The 22,155-nt window shown below is 41.9% G+C and overlaps 1 protein-coding gene across 1 annotated transcript in view; it reads left to right on the forward strand.

The window, feature by feature from the left end:
• Positions 1 to 20,258, forward strand: part of LOC100453345 (phospholipid-transporting ATPase IB) — a 534,685-nt gene extending 514,427 nt beyond the window's left edge. Inside the window, exons 19-21 of the mRNA XM_063715074.1 lie at positions 1,050 to 1,215; positions 3,512 to 3,639; positions 19,280 to 20,258. Coding sequence (XP_063571144.1) covers positions 1,050 to 1,215; positions 3,512 to 3,639; positions 19,280 to 19,369 — 384 coding nt within the window. The 3' untranslated portion in view covers positions 19,370 to 20,258. The remainder of the gene's footprint in view (positions 1 to 1,049; positions 1,216 to 3,511; positions 3,640 to 19,279) is intronic.
• Positions 20,259 to 22,155: the final 1,897 nt, after the last annotated feature.

The following is a 22,155-nucleotide window of genomic DNA, read 5'->3' on the forward strand; positions in this document are numbered from 1 at the left end:
GAGAGTGAGACTCCATCTCAAAAAATAAAATAACATACTTGCAGTGCCCCACAAGTAGGATGTGGGCATTACTGGTTGGGCGGAGGGGTAGTCATTAGTTTGCCCACCATAAGTACCTTCAGATATTTTTTAATAAAATGACTTCAGGTGCATAACTGCCTTGCTCAGACAGTTCTGTTGACTTTCCCATGGCTGAGAGGATCTAGTCCCAAATGTTCCACCTGAACTGGAGTGATTCTTGAATCCAGCTTTAATGAATCTTTCTATACTCTCCTGCTAACACTGGCCTCGGCTCCAGCTGGGCTGGTTTCCCCCCAGCAGTGAGAAGGCAGGTGCTAAGCCTGTGATAAGGTTGCCGTTCTCCTTCCATTTCTCCTTTGCTGTCTCCATCATTCAGGATGCCACTCAGCTTTCTCCTGCCCAGGCCCTTCCTGACTCTTCCTGGTCCTGCTTCTTGTTCACAGTTCTCCAAATGAACTTTTTGTCCATCCACTTATTTTGAAACCCATTAATGTTCTGTTTTGCATTATTGATATGTATGTGTTTGTGTATGTCTTTTTTATTCCTCAAATTCTGAGCTCCAGGAGGAAAAATATGTGCTTTAGAAATATCTCTGTATATTTATTGTAGAGCTGTGCTATTACCGTGAAGGTCTTCTCTAGATTTTTATGGTATGGAATGTCTAAGTTTCTCTTGGATTACGAGTGTTCTGATTTCTTTGAAACTGGACTATATTTAGAACCTGTTGTGTTCTAAGATAAGGAGAGTGACAATTTTATGCTAAGATATAATCATAAGAAGGACAGAATGAATCATGTAATGTTGGAATGTGTTCTTTAAACTGGTAGAGTGTGTCATCTTTCTTCATTACTTAAAACTAGCTATTGATTCAGGAGCATGGTACACTTTTGAATTGCATTGATTATTTGGCAAAAAAAATAGTCTTTTACTTGTTGGTTGTTAAATATGGTTGTTTTACCTCCTTCCCCCCAACCCCTTGCCCCAAATCTGTTCTGTGACCCTTACTGACTTTCAATGCTGTTGTGTAGAATTCAACCAAAGCGCCTCTCAAGAGATCAAACGTTGAGAAGGTGACTAACGTGCAGATCCTGGTGTTGTTTGTCATCCTCTTGGTCATGGCCTTGGTGAGCTCGGCGGGGGCCCTGTACTGGAACAGGTCTCACGGCGAAAAGAACTGGTACATCAAGAAGATGGGTAAGTGTCGGGGTGAGTTGCTTGTTCCAGTGGAAGAAAACCATTCTTGATACGTTCTTGCAGGCATGGTTGATGTGTGGTGTCCCTGCCGTCCTTCTGTTCCCTTTGGTTACTGTACATAATGCCAGCTTCTCAAGGAGAATTGAGATTAGGATCATGTGATCAAGCGAAGATGGGAACATTTGGGAATTGTTTTATACTCAAATAGTTATTTTTAAACTCTTTGTTAAAGTATTTTCTTAGTGGTTGCCCTAGGAATTACAATGTATTTCCCAATTTATCCAAATCTACTTTTGATTAATACTAACAATTCTAGTCAAACGCAGAAATGTCACTCCAGTGTACCTCCATTTCGTCTCCTGCTTGGTGCTGTCATTGTTACATTCCATTTATCTGTGTTGTCAGCTCCAAAATACAGTGTTATAATAATCTGTGTCTCTTAAAGAAGCTAAAGGAAAAAAGAAAAAAAGTATATTGATAGTGTTTTTTGTTGTTGTCGTTGTTGTTTTGAGATGGAGTCTTGCTCTGTCGCCCAGGCTGGAGTGCAGTGGCGTGATCTCGGCTCACTGCACCCTCCACCTTCTGGGTTCAAGCAATTCTCCTGCCTCAGCCTCCTGAGTAGCTGGGACTACAGGTATGTGCTAACATGCCTGGCTAATTTTTGTATATTTAGTAGAGACGGGGTTTCACCATGCTGGACAGGCTAGCCTCGAACTCCTGACCTCAGGCAATCCACCCGCCTTGGCCTCCCGAAGTGCTAGGATTACAGGCGTGAGTCACCACGCCTGGCCAGGGTTGTTTTATATTAACATATTTACTTACCATTTCCAGGTCTTGCTCTTCATTTCTTCCTTTGGATTTAACAGCAGTGTCATTTCTTTGCTTCATGTATCTTCATTCTCTCCTCACTCCTTTGCACTGTCGTATATGTTACAAGTATATAAGTTCAACAATGCAATTTTATGATGCTTTTAGCAATTGCTTTTTTAAAATTGAGAATATATAATTATACTATCTTTTATAAATCCTACAGAATTATTACTAGTGTCCTTTGTTTATGTGGATTTTAATTACTGTCTGGTATCTCTTTCATCCTGGAGAACTTCTTTAGTATTTCTTGTATTTGTAATTGTCAGGTAGATATTTGTTTGTACCTTAGAGATATTTGTAACTATTGGAACTTAGAGATCCTATGTAGAAACTCCTTAATTCTACAGGAGAACAGGAGAGCAAAGTAATATGTCAGGAAGAAAAGCAACCAACAGGAAAAGTGGAAGGGTTGGTAGTGAGTAGGAAGTGAAGGGATTGTGGAAAGGTAAAATTACTGGCCAGCATATGCCTGCTCCCCCTGTACGTTCCCTGCTTCTTGTCTTTCCATCACAGCCACGCTTCAGAACTCTAAATCGGAATCAGACTACCACCATTTGATGTAATTTCCTGGGAAAAAACCTAATAACTATGGTTTGGAGCCATTACAAATTCTCAATCTCCCTCCAATCCTAGCCTTCTGCTATCTTTATTCTCATTCTGGTTCCCTTCACAGACAGCTTTAATATCAGTTAAACCCTGTTGCAGCCTTCTCCTTAAGCCTCTTGCTGAGTTAAGAAGATCTCACTACTTTACCCTTCAAGCAGAAGATCATGGCTGTCAAGGAAAGAACTTTCCCTTTGATACCCCCAGACCTTGTCCCCCTCTCCCTCCCCCATTCTCTGTTCCTCCTGGAGCTGATGCTTCCTCTGCTGTGGATTTCATCCCCTAGGGTCCTGTTCCATCCTTAGGGATCTTGTTCCCTCCAGATAACCCTTCTCTTATCTTTAGTTGGGCTCAAGCCTTCTCTCTCTTGGTCTGCTTCTCTTGTTCACACTTTTGTCCATCTTTCCAGCTCTTTGGAGTATCCCCAATATACATGTTACCTTAGTGAGCTTGTAAGTGTTCCTTACAACCATTTCAAAGGCCTGTCTTCTTTTCTACATTCTTTAAAGTTTGCTTCTTTTCTCTGTTCTTCAAAACTTGAAACCAGCATTTCTTCTTCTGGATTGCCTTCAATGACCATACTTTCCCATTAGAAAGCCTTCTGTGTTGGTTCCCGCTACGTCTTGTGAGCCTCTCTTTAGTAGACGCATCCTGCTGTGCAGTTGCATTGTGGGGCCTGTGTGCCTCCTACAGAAAGCAGCCTTTGAACTCACAGTTCCTGACATACAGGAGGTGCTCAATAACTATTTTAACATGAATCTCTAAATGAGCCAATAGACTTTGGTTGTGAACACCTTTCAGATACTCTGGTTTCCTTCCACAGACACCACCTCAGATAATTTTGGATACAACCTGCTGACGTTCATCATCTTATACAACAATCTTATTCCCATCAGTCTGCTGGTGACTCTTGAGGTTGTGAAGTATACCCAAGCCCTTTTCATAAACTGGGTGAGTATTAAAGTGAGTTGAATCACTATTTTCCAATGCTATTTCAGAGCCTTTGGCATTTAATTGAGTGCTCAAAAAAGAACTATATTCGGGGGGAGGAGCCAAGATGGCCGAATAGGAACAGCTCCGGTCTACAGCTCCCCGCGTGAGCGACGCAGAAGACGGGTGATTTCTGCATTTCCATCTGAGGTACCGTGTTCATCTCACTAGGGAGTAGCAGACAGTGGGCGCAGGTCAGTGGGTGAGTGCACCGTGCGCCAGCCAAAGCAGGGGCGAGGCATTGCCTCACTCGGGAAGCGCAAGGGGTCAGGGAGTTCCCTTTCCAGGGGTGACAGACGGCACCTGGAAAATCGGGCCACTCCCACCCAAATACTGTGCTTTTCCGACGGGCTTAGGAAACGGTGCCCCAGGAGATTATAGCCCGCATCTGGCTCAGACGGTCCTGCGCCCACGGGGTCTCCCTGTTTGCTAGCACAGCAGTCTGAGATCAAACAGCAAGTCGGCAGCGAGGCTGGGGGAGGGGCGCCCGCCATTGCCCAGGCTCGCTTAGGTAAACAAAGCAGCCGGGAAGCTTGAACTGGGTGGAGCCCACCACAGCTCAAGGAGGCCTGCCTGCCTCTGTAGGCTCCACCTCTGGGGGCAGGGCACAGACAAACAAAAAGACAGCAGTAACCTCTGCAGACTTAAATGTCCCTGTCTGACAGCTTTGAGGAGAGCAGTGGTTCTCCCAGCACACAGCTGGAGATCTGAGAACGGGCAGACTGCCTCTTCAAGTGGGTCCCTGACCCCTGACCCCCAAGCAGCCTAACTGGGAGGCACCCCCCAGCAGGGGCAGACTGACACCTCACACGGCCGGCCAGGTACTCCAACAGACCTGCAGCTGAAGATCCTGTCTGTTAGAAGGAAAACTAACAGAAAGGACATCCACACCAAAAACCCATCTGTACATCAGCATCATCAAAGACCAAAAGTAGATAAAACCACAAAGATGGGGAAAAAACAGAGCAGAAAAACTGGAAACTCTAAAAAGCAGAGTACCTCTCCTCCTCCAAAGGAACGCAGTTCCTCACCAGCAACGGAACAAAGCTGGACGAAGAATGACTTTGACGAGCTGAGAGAAGAAGGCTTCAGACGATCAAATTACTCCGAGCTACGGGAGGATATTCAAACCAAAGGCAAAGAAGTTGAAAACCTTGAAAAAAAATTTAGAAGATTGTATAACTAGAATAACCAATACAGAGAAGTGCTTAAAGGAGCTGATGGAGCTGAAAACCAAGGCTCGAGAACTACGTGAAGAATGCAGAAGCCTCAGGAGCCCATGCGATCAAATGGAAGAAAGGGTGTCAGCCCTGGAAGATGAAATGAATGAAATGAAGCAAGAAGGGAAGTTTAGAGAGAAAAGAATAGAAAGAAACGAGCAAAGCCTCCAAGAAATGTGGGACTGTGTGAAAAGACCAAATCTACGTCTGATTGGTGTACCTGAAAGTGAAGGGGAGAATGAAAACAAGTTGGAAAACACTCTGCAGGATATTATCCAGGAGAACTTCCCCAATCTAGCAAGGCAGGCCAACATTCAGATTCAGGAAATACAGAGAACGCCACAAAGATACTCCTCGAGAAGAGCAACTCCAAGACACATAATTGTCAGATTCACCAAAGTTGAAATGAAGGAAAAAATGTTAAGGGCAGCCAGAGAGAAAGGTTGGGTTACCATCAAAGGGAAGCCCATCAGACTAACAGCGGATCTCTCGGCAGAAACCCTACAAGCCAGAAGAGAGTGGGGGCCAATATTCAACATTCTTAAAGAAAAGAATTTTCAATCCAGAATTTCATATCCAGCCAAACTAAGCTTCATAAGTGAAGGAGAAATAAAATCCTTTACAGACAAGCAAATGCTGAGAGATTTTGTCACCACCAGATCTGCCCTAAAAGAGCTCCTGAAGGAAGCTCTAAACATGGAAAGGCACAACCAGTACCAGCCACTGCAAAATCATGCCAAAATGTAAAGACCATCGAGACTAGGAAGAGACTGCATCAACTAATGAGCAAAATAACCAGCTAACATCATAATGACAGGATCAAATTCACACATAACAATATTAAGTTTAAATGTAAATGGACTAAATGCTCCAATTAAAAGACACAGACTGGCAAATTGGATAAAGACTCAAGACCCATCAGTGTGCTGTATTCAGGAAACCCATCTCACGTGCAGAGACACACATAGGCTCAAAATAAAAGGATGGAGGAAGATCTACCAAGAAAATGGAAAACAAAAAAAGGCAGGGGGTGCAATCCTAGTCTCTGATAAAACAGACTTTAAACCAACAAAGACCAAAAGAGACAAAGAAGGCCATTACATAATGGTAAAGGGATTAATTCAACAAGAAGAGCTAACTATCCTAAATATATATGCACCCAATACAGGAGCACCCAGATTCATAAAGCAAGTCCTGAGTGACCTACAAAGAGACTTAGACTCCCACACATTAATAATGGGAGACTTTAACACCCCACTGTCAACATTAGACAGATCAACGAGACAGAAAGTCAACAAGGATACCCAGGAATTGAACTCAGCTCTGCACCAAGCAGACCTAATAGACATCTACAGAACTCTCCACCCCAAATCAACAGAATATACATTTTTTTCAGCACCACACCACACCTATTCCAAAATTGACCACATACTTGGAAGTAAAGCTCTCCTCAGTAAATGTAAAAGAACAGAAATTATAACAAACTATCTCTCAGATCACAGTGCAATCAAGCTAGAACTCAGGATTAAGAATCTCACTCAAAACCACTCAACTACATGGAAACTGAACAACCTGCTCCTGAATGACTACTGGGTACATAACGAAATGAAGGCAGAAATAAAGATGTTCTTTGAAACCAACGAGAACCAAGACACAACATACCAGAATCTCTGGGATGCATTCAAAGCAGTGTGTAGAGGGAAATTTATAGCACTAAATGCCCACAAGAGAAAGCAGGAAAGATCCAAAATTGACACCCTAACATCACAATTAAAAGAACTAGAAAAGCAAGAGCAAACACATTCAAAAGCTAGCAGAAGGCAAGAAATAACTAAAATCAGAGCAGAACTGAAGGAAATAGAGACACAAAAAACCCTTCAAAAAATTAATGAATCCAGGAGCTGGCTTTTTGAAAGGATCAACAAAATTGATAGACTGCTAGCAAGATTAATAAAGAAAAAAAGAGAGAAGAATCAAATAGACGCAATAAAAAATGATAAAGGGGATATCACCACCGATCCCACAGAAATACAAACTACCATCAGAGAATATTACAAACACCTCTATGCAAATAAACTAGAAAATCTAGAAGAAATGGATAAATTCCTCAACACATACACCCTCCCAAGACTAAACCAGGAAGAAGTTGAATCTCTGAATAGACCAATAACAGGAGCTGAAATTGTGGCAATAATCAATAGCTTACCAACCAAAAAAAGTCCAGGACCAGATGGGTTCACAGCCGAATTCTACCAGAGGTGCAAGGAGGAGCTGGTACCATTCCTTCTGAAACTATTCCAATCAATAGAAAAAGAGGGAATCCTCCCTAACTCATTTTATGAGGCCAGCATCATCCTGATACCAAAGCCGGGCAGAGACACAACAAAAAAAGAGAATTTTAGACCAATATCCTTGATGAACATTGATGCAAAAATCCTCAATAAAATACTGGCAAACAGAATCCAGCAGCACATGAAAAAGCTTATCCACCATGATCAAGTGGGCTTCATCCCTGGGATGCAAGGCTGGTTCAATATACGCAAATCAATCAATGTAATCCAGCATATAAACAGAACCAAAGACAAAAACCACATGATTATCTCAATAGATGCAGAAAAGGCCTTTGACAAAATTCAACAACCCTTCATGCTAAAAACTCTCAATAAATTAGGTACTGATGGGACGTATCTCAAAATAATAAGAGCTATCTATGACAAACCCACAGCCAATATCATACTGAATGGGCAAAAACTGGAAGCATTCCCTTTGAAAACTGGCACAAGACAGGGATGCCCTCTCTCACCACTCCTATTCAACATAGTGTTGGAAGTTCTGGCCAGGGCAATCAGGCAGGAGAAGGAAATCAAGGGTATTCAATTAGGAAAAAAGGAAGTCAAATTGTCCCTGTTTGCAGACGACATGATTGTATATCTAGAAAACCCCATTGTCTCAGCCCAAAATCTCCTTAAGCTGATAAGCAACTTCAGCAAAGTCTCAGGATACAAAATCAATGTACAAAAATCACAAGCATTCTTATACATCAATAACAGACAAACAGAGAGCCAAATCATGAGTGAACTCCCATTCACAATTGCTTCAAAGAGAATAAAATACCTAGGAATCCAACTTACAAGGGATGTGAAGGACCTCTTCAAGGAGAACTACAAACCACTGCTCAAGGAAATAAAAGAGGATACAAAGAAATGGAAGAACATTCCCTGCTCATGGGTAGGAAGAATCAATATCGTGAAAATGGCCATCCTTCCCAAGGTAATTTACAGATTCAATGCCATCCCCATCAAGCTACCAATGACTTTCTTCACAGAATTGGAAAAAACTACTTTAAAGTTCATATGGAACCAAAAAAGAGCCCGCATCGCCAAGTCAATCCTAAGCCAAAAGAACAAAGCTGGAGGCATCACACTACCTGACTTCAAACTATACTACAAGGCTACAGTAACCAAAACAGCATGATACTGGTACCAAAACAGAGATATAGATCAATGGAACAGAACAGAGCCGTCAGAAATAATGTCACATATCTACAACTATCTGATCTTTGACAAACCTGAGAAAAACAAGAAATAGGGAAAGGATTCCCTATTTAATAAATGGTGCTGGGAAAACTGGCTAGCCATATGGAGAAAGCTGAAACTGGATCCCTTCCTTACACCTCATACAAAAATCAATTCAAGATGGATTAAAGACTTAAATGTTAGACCTAAAACCATAAAAACCCTAGAAGAAAACCTAGGCATTACCATTCAGGACATAGGCATGGGCAAGGACTTCATGTCTAAAACACCAAAAGCAATGGCAACAAAAGCCAAAATTGACAAATGGGATCTAATTAAACTAAAGAGCTTCTGCACAGCAAAGGAAACTACCATCAGAGTGAACAGGCAACCTACAAAATGGGAGAAAATTTTCGCAACCTACTCATCTGAAAAAGGGCTAATATCCAGAATCTACAATGAACTCCAACAAATTTACAAGAAAAAAAACAAACAACCCCATCAAAAAGTGGGCGAAGGACATGAACAGACACTTCTCAAAAGAAGACATTTATGCAGCCAAAAAACACATGAAAAAATGCTCACCATCACTGGCCATCAGAGAAATGCAAATCAAAACCACAATGAGATACCATCTCACACCAGTTAGAATGGCAATCATTAAAAAGTCAGGAAACAACAGGTGCTGGAGAGAATGTGGAGAAATAGGAACACTTTTACACTGTTGGTGGGACTGTAAACTAGTTCAACCCTTGTGGAAGTCAGTGTGGCGATTCCTCAGGGATCTGGAACTAGAAATTCCATTCAACCCAGCCATCCCATTGCTGGGTATATACCCAAAGGACTATAAATCATGCTGCTATAAAGACACATGCACACGTATGTTTATTGCGGCATTATTCACAATAGCAAAGACTTGGAACCAACCCAAATGTCCAACAATGATAGACTGGATTAAGAAAATGTGGCACATATACACCATGGAATACTATGCAGCCATCAAAAATGATGAGTTCATGTCCTTTGTAGGGACATGGATGAAATTGGAAAGCATCATTCTCAGTAAACTATCGCAAGAACAAAAAACCAAACACCTCATATTCTCACTCATAGGTGGGAATTGAACAATGAGAACACATGGACACAGGAAGGGGAACATCACACTTCGGGGACTGTTGTGGGGTGGGGGGAGGGGGGAGGGATAGCATTGGGAGATATACCTAATGCTAGATGACGAGTTAGTGGGTGCAGCGCACCAGCATGGCACATGTATACATATGTAACTTGCCTGCACATTGTGCACATGTACCATAAAACCTAAAGTATAATAATAAAAAATAATAATAAAAAATAAAAAAATAATAATAATAAAAGAAAAAAAAAAAAGAACTATATTCATTTACCGTTAGGTCCAGGGGCTTAAACTGGCCATACAAAGAACTGGCCAGGGATCACCAGTGAGGGTGTTTTTGGGGAATGGAAGGGCAGTGGTACCTATTCAAGGGGTTGTTGTGAGGATTGGTCAGAGAATGGGGTGGAATGCTGAGCCGGTGCCTGTCATCTGGCTGCACCTGCTATTCACGCTTTTAACATCTAATTAGGGCTGAAGAAAAGGCCTCTTTGGTGTGTTTACTATAGTGGTCACTCGCATATGAAAATTCATTGTGATAGTCAACTTGGATTTGATTGTAAGGGTGGAGATAAGATTTTTGAAGGACTGCCATGGCTCTTAAGCGGTGGACTTCAGCAGCCAGTATTTGTAGACCAGGCACTTTGATGTGCATTTTTATTTGATCTTCACAGCAATCCCGTCAGCAAGGTCAGAATCGTGAGTTAGTCTAGGTTGTGAAATGATTATCTTGAAATCAAATCATATATATATAAATATAAATCGTGTGTGTGTATGTATATATATATGCGTGTGTATATGTGTGTGTATATATATATTTCTTTTTTGAGATGAAGTCTTGTGCTGTCACCCAGGCTGGAGTGAAGTGATGTGATCTCAGCTCACTGCAACCTCCATCTCTTGGGTTCAAGCGATTCTCATGTCAGCCTCTCTGAGTAGCTGGGATTACAGACATGCACCACCATGGCTGGCTAATTTCTGTATTTTGAGTAAAGACAGGGTTTCACCATGTTGGCCAGGCTGGTCTCGAACTCCTGACTTCAAGTGATCTGCCCACCTCGGCCTCCCAAAATGCTGGGATTACAGGCATGAGCCACTGTGCCCAGCCAATTTTCTGTATATTAATTCTATGCTTCCCCTCAAATCACTGGGCTTCTCTATCCTAGTTGCCACTGTTTTTCACCCAAAATTTAAAATTAGCATTTCTTTTCTTTTCTTGTTTCTTTTCTTTTCTTTTCTTTTTGAGACAGTCTCGCTCTGTCGCCCAGGCTGGAGTGCAGTGGCGCTATCTCAGCTCACTACAAGCTCCGCCCCCCAGGTTCATGCTGTATATAATCTTTTGGGATTTTCTTTTTCACTTATATTTACAACTAGGGTTTAGAATTTCAAACCCAGTTGTGGTCCCCTAGAGAAGAATGGAGGTGGAAGTGGGGTGAGGGGAGATGTCCTAAGGCTACAAGATGGACATCACCTTTCACCTTGGTTCACACCCCTACAGAGGCATCCTCGTTGCACTTTGAATAAAATCCAGCTCCCACCTTGACGGCCTCACTGACCTTTTCTTTCCCTGCACTCCCCCTCCTCACTATGCCCAGCAAGGGGCTTCTCCTGCCATCCCCAGAACATTCCCTGTGAGCTCTTGCCGTCAAGCCTGGGCTGGCTATCCCAGTCGACCTGCTCTTAAGTTTCAGCTTCAACGTCACTGCCTCCACAGCCTTTCATGGCCATCCAACCTGAAATAGCCCCTCTGTCACAGTGCACTGCTTTATTTTGGTTACAGCACCCCCGGTGTATTTTATTTATTATCTGTCTTCCACCTTTGCAAGAAAAAAGTCTGGTCTATGTCAAACTGTATATCTAGTGGGGAGTTTTAAAAGACTGTTCTACAGACCTGTGGGGGTCTCCCAAACTCCTTCAGGGATTTGTAAGGTCAAATCATTTTCATACTATTAAGACTTTATTTGCCCCTCTTTGTTGTATTGACACTTATACCTTTGGTGCAAAAGCAACAGTGGGTAAAACTGCGGGTGCCTTAGCCGGGATCAAGGTAGTGGCATCAGCTTATACTGGTAGTCACTGCGTTTTCTTTACCATCTCACACTTGCAGGGAAAAAAGCAATAATTTGTTTCATCCATTAAAGCTGGAAAAAAAGATAATATTTAAAAAGTCATTAAAAAGCACTAAAAATTATTACCGTTACTAAGTTTCAACCCTTGAGTATGTCTTTTTTATATTCTGTGTGACTCAGTGGGAAACACACACAGAGAACCCATGGTACACACTGAAGCACAAGGTTTTCCCAATGAAATGTGCATCTGAGATTCAACTGTGAGCTGAACCAGCAACTCTTTTTCATGGAACGTTATCTTTACATGAAAGAAGTGCTGACAGACCAAAGATGGCAGAGATAATAAATGCAGTGAGCCTGACGGTTCAAGAACTGACAGTATTTTTGGCCAATGATAAAATTCAAGCAAATTTGGAAAATTCTCAGCGTTGGAAAATGTGTCTACCTATTTCCCAGTACTTAAGGCATTCCTGATAGGATTGGTGATGACACTAATGAATGTGGTTTTTTTATCTTAGATAATGAAATGTGTCAACGCTCAAAAGAGTTACATAACTCAGTGAACCAATAGTTCTAATTGAATGATGCATGATTTCACACAATCATGCAAGAGTAAGACTAATGGATTTCAATGTAACAAGTGAAAAATTATATCAGTCATTGATATAATTTCAGATTTCACAATGCAACTAACTTTTAAAAAACTACTACTGGTCCAGTTTTGGTAGAATGTCAAAGAATGAATAGGCACGATTTTCTCCAAAGGCTATTAACACACTTTTTCCTTTTCTAACAAAATATCTGGGGTAACCGAAACAACTTAGAGCATCAGATTGAATACAGAAGCTGATATAAGAAGCTAGCTGTCTTCTTAGACCAGACCCGACAAAAGATTTGCAAAAACGTAAATCAATGCCGTTCCTTTCATAAAAGTTTTTATAGCTATTTTTCATAAAATTATATTAGGTTAACATACAATGGTTTTATTATTGAAGTGTTTAAATAAATTAATAAAATCTTTTAAAATGTTTTACTTAAAACATTTAACTTTATTTTTTTTTTAAAGAGACAGGTTTCACTATGTCACCCAGGCTGGAGTGTAGTGGTATAATCACAGCTCACTGCAGCCTTGACCTCCTAGGCTCAACCAATCCTTTCACCTCAGCCTCCTGAGTGACTGGTACTACAGGCGTGTGCTACCATGTTCAGCTAATTAAAAAAATTTTTTTTTATTGATATGGGGGTCTTGCTATGTCGCCCAGGCTGGTCTTGAACTCCTAGCCTCAAGCAGTTCTTCTGCCTCCACCTCCCAAAGTTCTGGGATTATAGGCATGAGCTACTATGCCCAGCCAAAACATTTAAACATTTATATACAGTTTTAATTTTTAATATGGTCAATATCAGTAGATATAACCCCAAATAAACAAAAACTCTCTGGGGTCCTCAATAATTTTTAAGAATGTAAAGGGGATCTTGAGGCTATTTAAATTTAATAATCTTGAGACTATTATGAATGGAAAGGGGATCTAGAAAACTAGTGGTCTGAGAATGCTGCTGTAGTGCCTAGTGCATGCTAGGTACTCACTAAATGCTGAGTGAATGTTGTAAAGACACATTCTCTTTAACATTTGTCTGCCTTCTGAAGCTTCTGTCTTTCAAAACATCTCCAATTAACATCTGGAAAACTGATCTGTTTGTTTTATTTTCTTGGGAGCCATAGTGCTTTAACTGTGGTTCATACATGTTCGAGTAGCGCTGCTTAGATGAAGACCTAATGACTAGAGTGCAAGCCCCAGAACTCAGACATTACCCTCAGAATCACTGTGTCTCCAACTATTTTTTATCCTTTCCTTTTTCTTAAGTGCCTACATCAAGATAAAAATTTAAAACTAGTTTGCAGTGTGTTTCATGCAATTGCTTTTATTTTAACTGTTGGTATTGCAGCAGTGTTGTTTTTTTTTTTTTTTTTTTTTTACTGTTAAGCATTGTGAATGCAGGGTGATCTAGCTGCACTGCATACCAAACAGGAGCCTAAACCACCATTTAAACAGTGGTTTTTAATAGGAAAGCACAGGCCAAGTTTTAAAAGTGACTCTTAAGTGTCCTTCTGGAAGACAATAGACGTGGTTATAACAATTTCTGTGGTAAAATAGAGAGTCCACAACGGGTTTGTGTCACACTAAACGGAAGCCACATTGGAAGCTGTCTCATGTTTAAGCAAACACTATGCTTTACAAGATTATTTTTGAATGGGCTGCAATATATAAAATCAACTACAAGCTTTCAGATGAGCTGAATGATGCTACAGAACCTGAACTTGGAACTACCTTGTCTTGGTAAGATGTACATTCTCTCTGTTAGTGTCACATCAATGACAAATTGGTGACAGCCACAGCTCTTAGCTGGCCACATCCCCAGAACTTCTGGTAAAGTCCACATAAAGCTCATCTTTGTGTGAGGCCCCAGAGATTTGAGGCCTCACGAGGGCATTGAGTTGTGCCCTCGCAACTGCCTTGCCTGAGTTTTCTGAAAAAAGGTCTCCTGCTTTCAAAATTCCACGTTAGCATCTAAGTGCTATCTTTCAGCTACAGCGGGCAGCTCTTTTCTTTTCTTTCCTTCTTCCTTTCTTTTCTTTTCTTTCCTTCTTCCTTTCTTTTCTTTTCTTTCTTTCTTTCTTCCTTTCTTTCTTTCTTCTCTTTCTTTCTCTTCTTTCTTTCTCTTTTGCTTCCTTTCTCTCTTTCTTTCCTTTCTTTTTCTTTCTTCTTTCTTCTTTTTTCTTTTTCTGAGACATGATCTTGCCTCACTCTGTCACCCAGGCTGTAGTGCAGTGGTGTGATGACAGCTCACTGCAGCCTTGACAATTCAGCTCAAGAGATCCCCCCACCTCAGCCTCCCAAGTAGCTGGGACCATAGGTGTGTGCCTCCAGGCCCAGCTAATTTTTAAGTTTTTTGTAGAGAGGGGATCTCATCTTGTTGCCGGGGCTGGTCTTGAACTCCTGGGCTCAAGCCGTCCTCTTGCCTCAGCCTCCCAAAGTGCTGGGATTATAGGCATGAGCCACTGCACCCAGTCAGGCAGGCTTTACTTCAGATGAGCATAACTAAATCAGTAGGAGAGGGAGTGAGATGAGAGGTGAATCTCAGATGGTGACTATGATATGAATTGTGATTTTTTCTGCAAAAGCTGCAAGCACTCAGGCTCAAAATGGGATTAGAAACATTCCCGCCATCTTCCATAGGAAGACTGGTGAGACACAGTGGCTCAGAAGAACCAAAGATTCAGTATTAGCAGGAAGATGCTAGATAACATTTCCCTGTTTTGCAACACATCTAACCTGAATTTAATAAATCAGGATTAAATAAAAGCATTTTCTTTTCAGATCCAAAATATGAAGCCACACAGCCTTGGACTGAGAGTCAGATTTCACAAGCTGAGCAGGAACAGGCCCCATCTTCCATTAGCTACTCAGTTAGTCAAGGAGAACTGGAGCTACACATTGGGAGGGAAAAGGGCCACATATTTTCTGGTTCAATTAGGGAAAAGAGGCTTTGTTTAAAAAAAAAAAAAAATGAGCTTGCATTCTGAATTGCCAGGCTTGAATTTGATATTTCAAATGTCTCTTGTGTGTATATCTAAGTTACGGCCTGTTTCACCTAGTTTACTGTTGAACAGTGGCATCGTCTGAAAATAGGGAAGTTGTTGAAAAGCTATAAGCAAAAATGCCACCAACACTTGTATCACAGGAAATCTTCAAAGAGTGTATACTGTAACAAGTTCCTGATAGTCATTCACTTACTGAACAACTGCTTACCAAGATCCTACCATGGACCCAGTTGGGGGTGGGGGGGCACTGAGAACTAGCAAAATAGACTTAGTGCCTGCCCTTGGGAAGTTTTCAGTCTAGCATGGAAGGATTAAGTACCTTATTACATAATTAATACAAAAATAAAATGGCCCTTTAATAGCTGATACTGGCCAGGCAGGGTGGCTCACACCTGTAATCCCAGCACTTTGGGAGGCTGAGGCAGGAGGATCTCTTGAGGTCAGGAGTTCAAGACCAACCTCGCCAACATGGTGAAACCTCATCTTTACTAAAAATACAAAAATTAGCCAGGCGTGGTGGCACACGCTTGTAATCCCATTACTGGGGAGGCTGAGGTGTGAGAATCACTTGAACCTGGGAGATGGAGGTTGCAGTGAGCAGAAATCGCATCACTGCACTCCAGCCTGGGTGACAGAGTGAGACTCCGTCTCAAAAAAAAAAATAGCCGATACCTTCTCATTTTCATGACTTTGCAACATGAGGGAAGTAGGGCGTGATAGAAGAAGCACTGTTGCACTCTTAAGAGGCATTTACTAGAGTTATGAGGAAAGCCAGCTCCTTGATGGATAATGGACTTAGGCAGTGCTCATCAATGGCTATGGAATGTATTAGGTAAAAAGCTGATGGGGGAATTTTATAATTATATATATTCAGTTAACAACACCTGAATCTATTGATCAATCTCAATAGCATGAAAGGAGAGACATGTGGAAGTAAGTAGAGGCACCACTCATGAAGTAGTCTTGCCAAAACCCAAACCAAATGAACTTAAATCTGATCAATCCTCTAGATTCAGCTACTAGTTTTCAGGAAATACAGAGGACAGAAGAACATGTTAAATGACACCATGGGGATACAACTGGCAAAATTCCAAACATGGGAAATTGCACAGGGCCAACAACCCAGTTTCTTCAAAAACAACAGAATGACCAGAGAGGGGGTTGTGAGAGAGATATACATAGACACACACACATACACATATGTACATATGTATGTTTCTATCCACAGTTCCTGGCTCATAACTCCCATGACCTTTGTTACACTCTTTTGTTACAACTTTGGGGGCACTTTAGGTCTCAGAAGCAGGCCTCAGAAAACAGAATCTCTTTCTGACCTTCTCCTACCTTCTTTTCCCCTGCTCCTTTTTGTCCCCAATGCAGGACTCTAATCTTCCCCCACGTTTCTCTGATCTACCTTGTCTGACGGTAGGTCCTAAGTTCCCCATTTCTGAAGGGGCCCTGCCTCATCCCAGGAGGAAGGAATGCTGTACAGAGAGACCAAGAAGAATCTGAAGAGACAGGACTTGCTGGGTTCCCCACTCAGTCTATTAGTATTAGATCATACCCTTTTTGTCCAAACACATATCTACATGGTTGTCCATGCTTCAAAATGCCTATCCAATGAAGTCTCCATACAAGCTTTAGGAGAACAGTGTATAGAGAGCCTCCAGAGAGCTGAGCATGTGGAGGCTCCTGGAGGGTAGTGCACCCAGGAAGGGCATGGAAGCCCCATTCCCCCTCCCCCATATTTTTCCCTCTGCACTTCTTCATCTGTATCCTTTGTTATATCCTTCATAATAAATCGGTAGATGTCGGCACATGTTTCTGAGTTCTGTGAGCTGCTCTAGCAAATTAATCAAACCCAAGGAGGGAGTTGTGGGTTCCCTGAATTATAGCTGGCTGAGGCTTGTGAAAGCATCTTAAGTGGAAGCAGTCTGGTGAGATGGAGCCCTCAACCTGTGGGCTCTCCAGGTAGACAGTGTCAGAACTGAATTGGAGGACACCTGCTGGTGTCTGCTGCAGAACTGATTCCTTGCTTGTTGGTGAGGAGAAATCCCTGCACATCTAGCCACAGAAGTCTTCTGTGTTGATTGTTGTGGAATGAGAGCAGAGGAACAACATTTCGGGATTTGTTTTCTTTTTTTCCAGCTCAGGGGAATGGGTCCCCCCATCATCCATTTCCCTGAGCTGGAAAAAAACAAACAAGACCCCCAAGAGAAATATTAACCAAATGTAAGTGTGGGCCTTCTTTGGATCTAGATTAAACCAATTAATTTTTTTAAGCATGAGACAAACACGGAAAACAAGAAAATCTGAGGACTCTATATGTAATAACTAAAGACATTTTTTAGGTAGTGATAGCAATATTGTGGTTATGTTCTTTAAAAGTGTCTTTATCCTGCTATAGGTATACTCTATGAGTATTTATTGATGAAATGACATCCCAAATTAGTTTCAAAAGAATAGCTGGAAAAATAAGCACATGAAAAATGCTCAATATTACTGGCCATCAGGGAAATGCAAATCAAAATTAGAATGAGGTAGCACTTTGTACCAACAAGGATGGCTATAAAAAAAAGAGATAATAACAAGTGTTGGTGAGGATGTGGAGAAATTTGAACCCTCATACACTCTAGTACAAATGTACAACGCTGTGGCCACTTTGGAAAACAGTTTGGTAATTCCTTAAATGGTTAAACACAGTTATCATGTGTAACTCAGCAATTGCACTCCTAGGTGTACACCCAAGAGAAATTAAAATGAGTCTACAGAAAAACACATATAAATGTTCATAGCAGAATTATAAATGGCCAAAATGTGAAAGCAGTCCAAATGTCCATCAAATAATGAATGGATAAGTATGGCTTATTCATACAATAAACTACTACACCACAATATAAAGAAATGACATATTGATACACGCTGTAATATAAATGAACCTTGACATCATTATGCTGAGTAAAAGAAACCAGTCACAAGACACCACATATTATATGATTCCTTATATATGAATGTCCAGAACAGGTAAGTTGTAGAAACAGAAAGTAGATCAGGGTTTCCTAGGGCTGCGGTGTCAGGAAAAAGGAGACTGGGGGCAGTGGCAGGGAAAGGACGGTGATTGCTAAGGGGTCTTGGGTTTCTTTTGGGGGTAATGAAAACATTTTAAAATCAGCCGTGGTGATGAATGCACAACTCTGTGACTATACGAAAAGCCAGTGAATTGTATGCTTTGAAAAAAGCATGCTGGGGAGGGTGTGGGCAGGGGTACAGGTGAAATATAACATGCCATGTGTTGAAAGTTTTTAAATGTGTAGGCTTTATCATCAGACCCCCCGGATCAAATCCTCACTCTCAAACTTATGAGCCGTGTGACCTTGGGCAAGATATTTAACGAGTTTGAACCTTAGTTCCCTCAAATGTAACATGAGGATAGTGATATAGGCGTGCACAAGTTAAATGAAGTTGATATATTTAATGCACATAGAACAGTGCCCTGCACATGTAAAATGTCCACTGGACATCAAGTTGTTTTTATTTTTCTATTTTTGAGACAAAATCTCACTCTGTCGCCCAGGCTAGAGTGCAGTGGCGTGATCTCGGCTCACTGCAAACTCTACCTCTTGGGTTCAAGCGACTCTCCCATCTCAGCCTCCCCAGCAGCTGGGATTACAGGTGCCCACCACCACACCCAGCTAATTTTTGTATTTTTAGTAGACACAGGGTTTTACCATGTTAGCCAGAGTGGTCTTGAGCTCCTGACCTCAGGTGATCCACCCACTTCGGCCTCCCAAAGTGTTGGGATTACAGGCATGAGCCACCACACCCGGCCAGATGTGAAGTTTTGTTACTCTCATCTGCTTGCTTTGGCTCGGCTCCTTCAGGAGTGCCCATTTCTTCAGCATCTCCCTCAGAACCACAGTCGTGAGGGACACCTAGTAAGGGCTCACAAAAGTCTTCCTTTGTTGGCTCTGACCTTTTTAGTGTTTATGATGCTCCTTACCAAGGCATTATCTTCAAAAGGTTCTGTTTTTTGTGACTTAGTAAGTTTGTTTTCTCTTTGATTTTAGGCTATAGATGAAAATGTAGGAGCAGCAGCAAGAGATGGAAGAAGGAGACCAACTGAGCCACATTCATGGACTCTGTGCCAGAGGGCCTGACTCCTCCATCCCAGGGCCACACATATGGGGACAGCAAAGGATAATAAATCCCACGGATTGTCCTTCCAGACCCCTCCCATTGGTGATGCCATTGAAGACTGGCTCAACCTGGAGGCAGCTGCATGCTGTTCCTGACATTACCAGACCTGCCCACTCTCCCCTGGATCCCAACATCGCCATCTGCCTGGGTCCTCACTCTTGCAACCCAAGGAGGGCCTCCTAAATTAGGAAAGTGCTTTGGCTCCTTGTCAATAACAAAGGATCTTTTTGAACCTCATCAGTGGAAGCACAGCTCGACACACACATGCTCACACACACACACACAATGGCATGTTTAGATGCTCACATGTGCTTTCTGCACAGGGCTACATCATTTTCTCCCCTTCAAGTTTGCTCCCAAACAGATTTATTTTCTAATTTTTATTTTGTTGTACTGTATGTATCAACTGCACAAGGCAATCAGCCAAAGAGAGATTTAAACATATGGACTAAATTTCATGTCTTTGGAAAACATGGTAGAGCAAGACAGCAATATGCTCTTCCACTCTGCTCTCTGGGGCTGCCACTTGGCTGGGGAGGGGCCATGTTACACCTGGGCCAAATCATCCCGGGGCTCCCGCTCAAAGCACCACCCTCATGTCTGCAACAGCCTGTGCAAATATGCAAAGCCCTCTTTGAAAGCTCTGCGGTGCTGCTTAGTGGTGTTCTTTGCACCTTGAGCAATGCTCACTCACATGCAAGACCTGCCCATGGACATACCAGGATTAGCAAAGCAATCCATAGGCCTGAATTTCTGTGGGTGCCTGCATTTGCTGTGCTACAAGGGGAAGAGATTGTCATTTACAGTGAAAAATAAAGGTGGTGTTAATTAAATTTATATTCCTAAGTGTCAACGTCTCCAGACCTCTATTCCTTTTGTAAGGTGAGCAAGTATGTCCTACAAAAGAATGAGCCAGAAATGAACTTCATTTTACTGTTATAATATCCAGAATTCACACATTTTTAAGCATTTGCTAAAATAAGTAGTGTTTTTACAATTGACTTGCATAGGCTCTTTGTATTCCTCTGGTTTGGAAACTGAAATAGAACTGTGTACTGTATTACTTTGCCCAGATACAACATTGACACTGATGTTTTACAACCAAAATGCTACCACCTCTAGGTACATAGTGTAACCTGACAGACACTGTGTATAACTTGCCTTCTTCCCTGTCAGATGTATCCATTTCCAGGCCAAGTTGAAGAGAGTAAAATTTAAAGACAAAATCACTAATCAGCGGCTCCACCATAATGCCAAATTGCCAGGACCATTAAAGGTTTGTGATTGCACACTGAAGGCAAAGGTCAGGATAAGCTAGGGCACACACTGTACATTGCAACATAGCTCTTTCTCTTACTTCCAGAAACCTTATCAGATGGAAGGATCACAATGGTGACAGTGAAAGTTCTACAGGTAAGCTTTTTGTACACTCCATTTTACATACAGGTAGGTGCATCTACTGTGTGAGCTTCAGGACTAAGCATTAGTTACAGGTTCCTCTGTGCATGCCTGACTGTGTGTCTGTGTGACCGCAGCAGCTGCAGAGCAGTGATTTGGCAGTGTGAGTGCAGGAGCTCCCTAGGCCAAGCCATTCAGGATTACAAAGCAAGGACGGCAAGGACTGGGACAGGTGGGCAGGGAGCTGGAAGACAGGTGCTGCAGCAGAAAGACTGTGGGCTTTATGATCAGACGTGCCTTAGTTGGAAGCTTGGCTCTGCCGCTTTCCAGCTTTGTGAGTAGGGGAGTGAATTCACTTCTCCTAGTCCTACGTGTCTCACATGAGAAACAGGAACCGTCTACATTTCCGAGTTGCTGAGGAGATGGAAAGTGAACAGCAGGTGCACAGTAGGGGTAACGGTGGTTGTAAAAGATGGGTGCAGAAGCCGTGGAGGTCCATGCCACGTATCCAGCCCTACCCACTCCATCATGGACACCTGCCACTCACAAGAGACTGGGAGGTCTGGAAACCAGAAGGGTCCTAGACGGGCTGATGGCTTATCTCAAGGGATAGCTCAACCTGAAGGCATTGAGTGGCCTGATTTATTTTTGTAATGAAGTAACTCAGGTTTTTAAATCTAAATTATACACTACATTATGTTACTCTATGGAGCCACTAACATCACTTGTGATGTCAGGAATGGCTGTCATAGTGAGGATGGGAAGGAGAAGGAGGGAAAGAAGAAGGGGGAAGTAGCTACTTCAGCTGTTCTGGATATTTTGTTTTGGTCCCTTTTTAATATTTAAAATAATCTGGTAAAGTGAACGCTTTAAAAATATGTATTGCCTTTGTTTTAAATATTATGTAATTAAGTTTATATAATTACTTTTTAATAAACTTTTTATTTTAGAAGCTTTAGATTTACAGAAAAATTGTACAAAATTTACAATACTTCAGAGTCCTCATATTCCCCCCACCCAGTTTCCCCTGATATTAACATCACACATTAGCCTGGTACACGAGTATGTTAGTCACAAGGAGTGAACCAATGTCACTACATTATTTTCACCAGCATCCACACTTTATTCAGATTTCCTTACTTTTCCCCTGCTGTCCTCTTCCTGTCCAGGATCCCACACTGCAATTAGTTGCCATGCCTCCTCGGAATCCCTTGGCTGTGACACTTTCTCAGACTTCTCTTGTTTAGGGTGGCATTGACTACTTTGAGGAGCATTTGTCAGGAATGTTGCATAATGGCCCTCCATTGATGTGTCTGACTTTTTCCCCTCATGATTAGAAAGGGGTTAC

Source organism: Pongo abelii, chromosome 14 (genome assembly GCF_028885655.2).
Source record: "Pongo abelii isolate AG06213 chromosome 14, NHGRI_mPonAbe1-v2.0_pri, whole genome shotgun sequence".
Lineage (NCBI taxonomy): Eukaryota > Metazoa > Chordata > Mammalia > Primates > Hominidae > Pongo > Pongo abelii.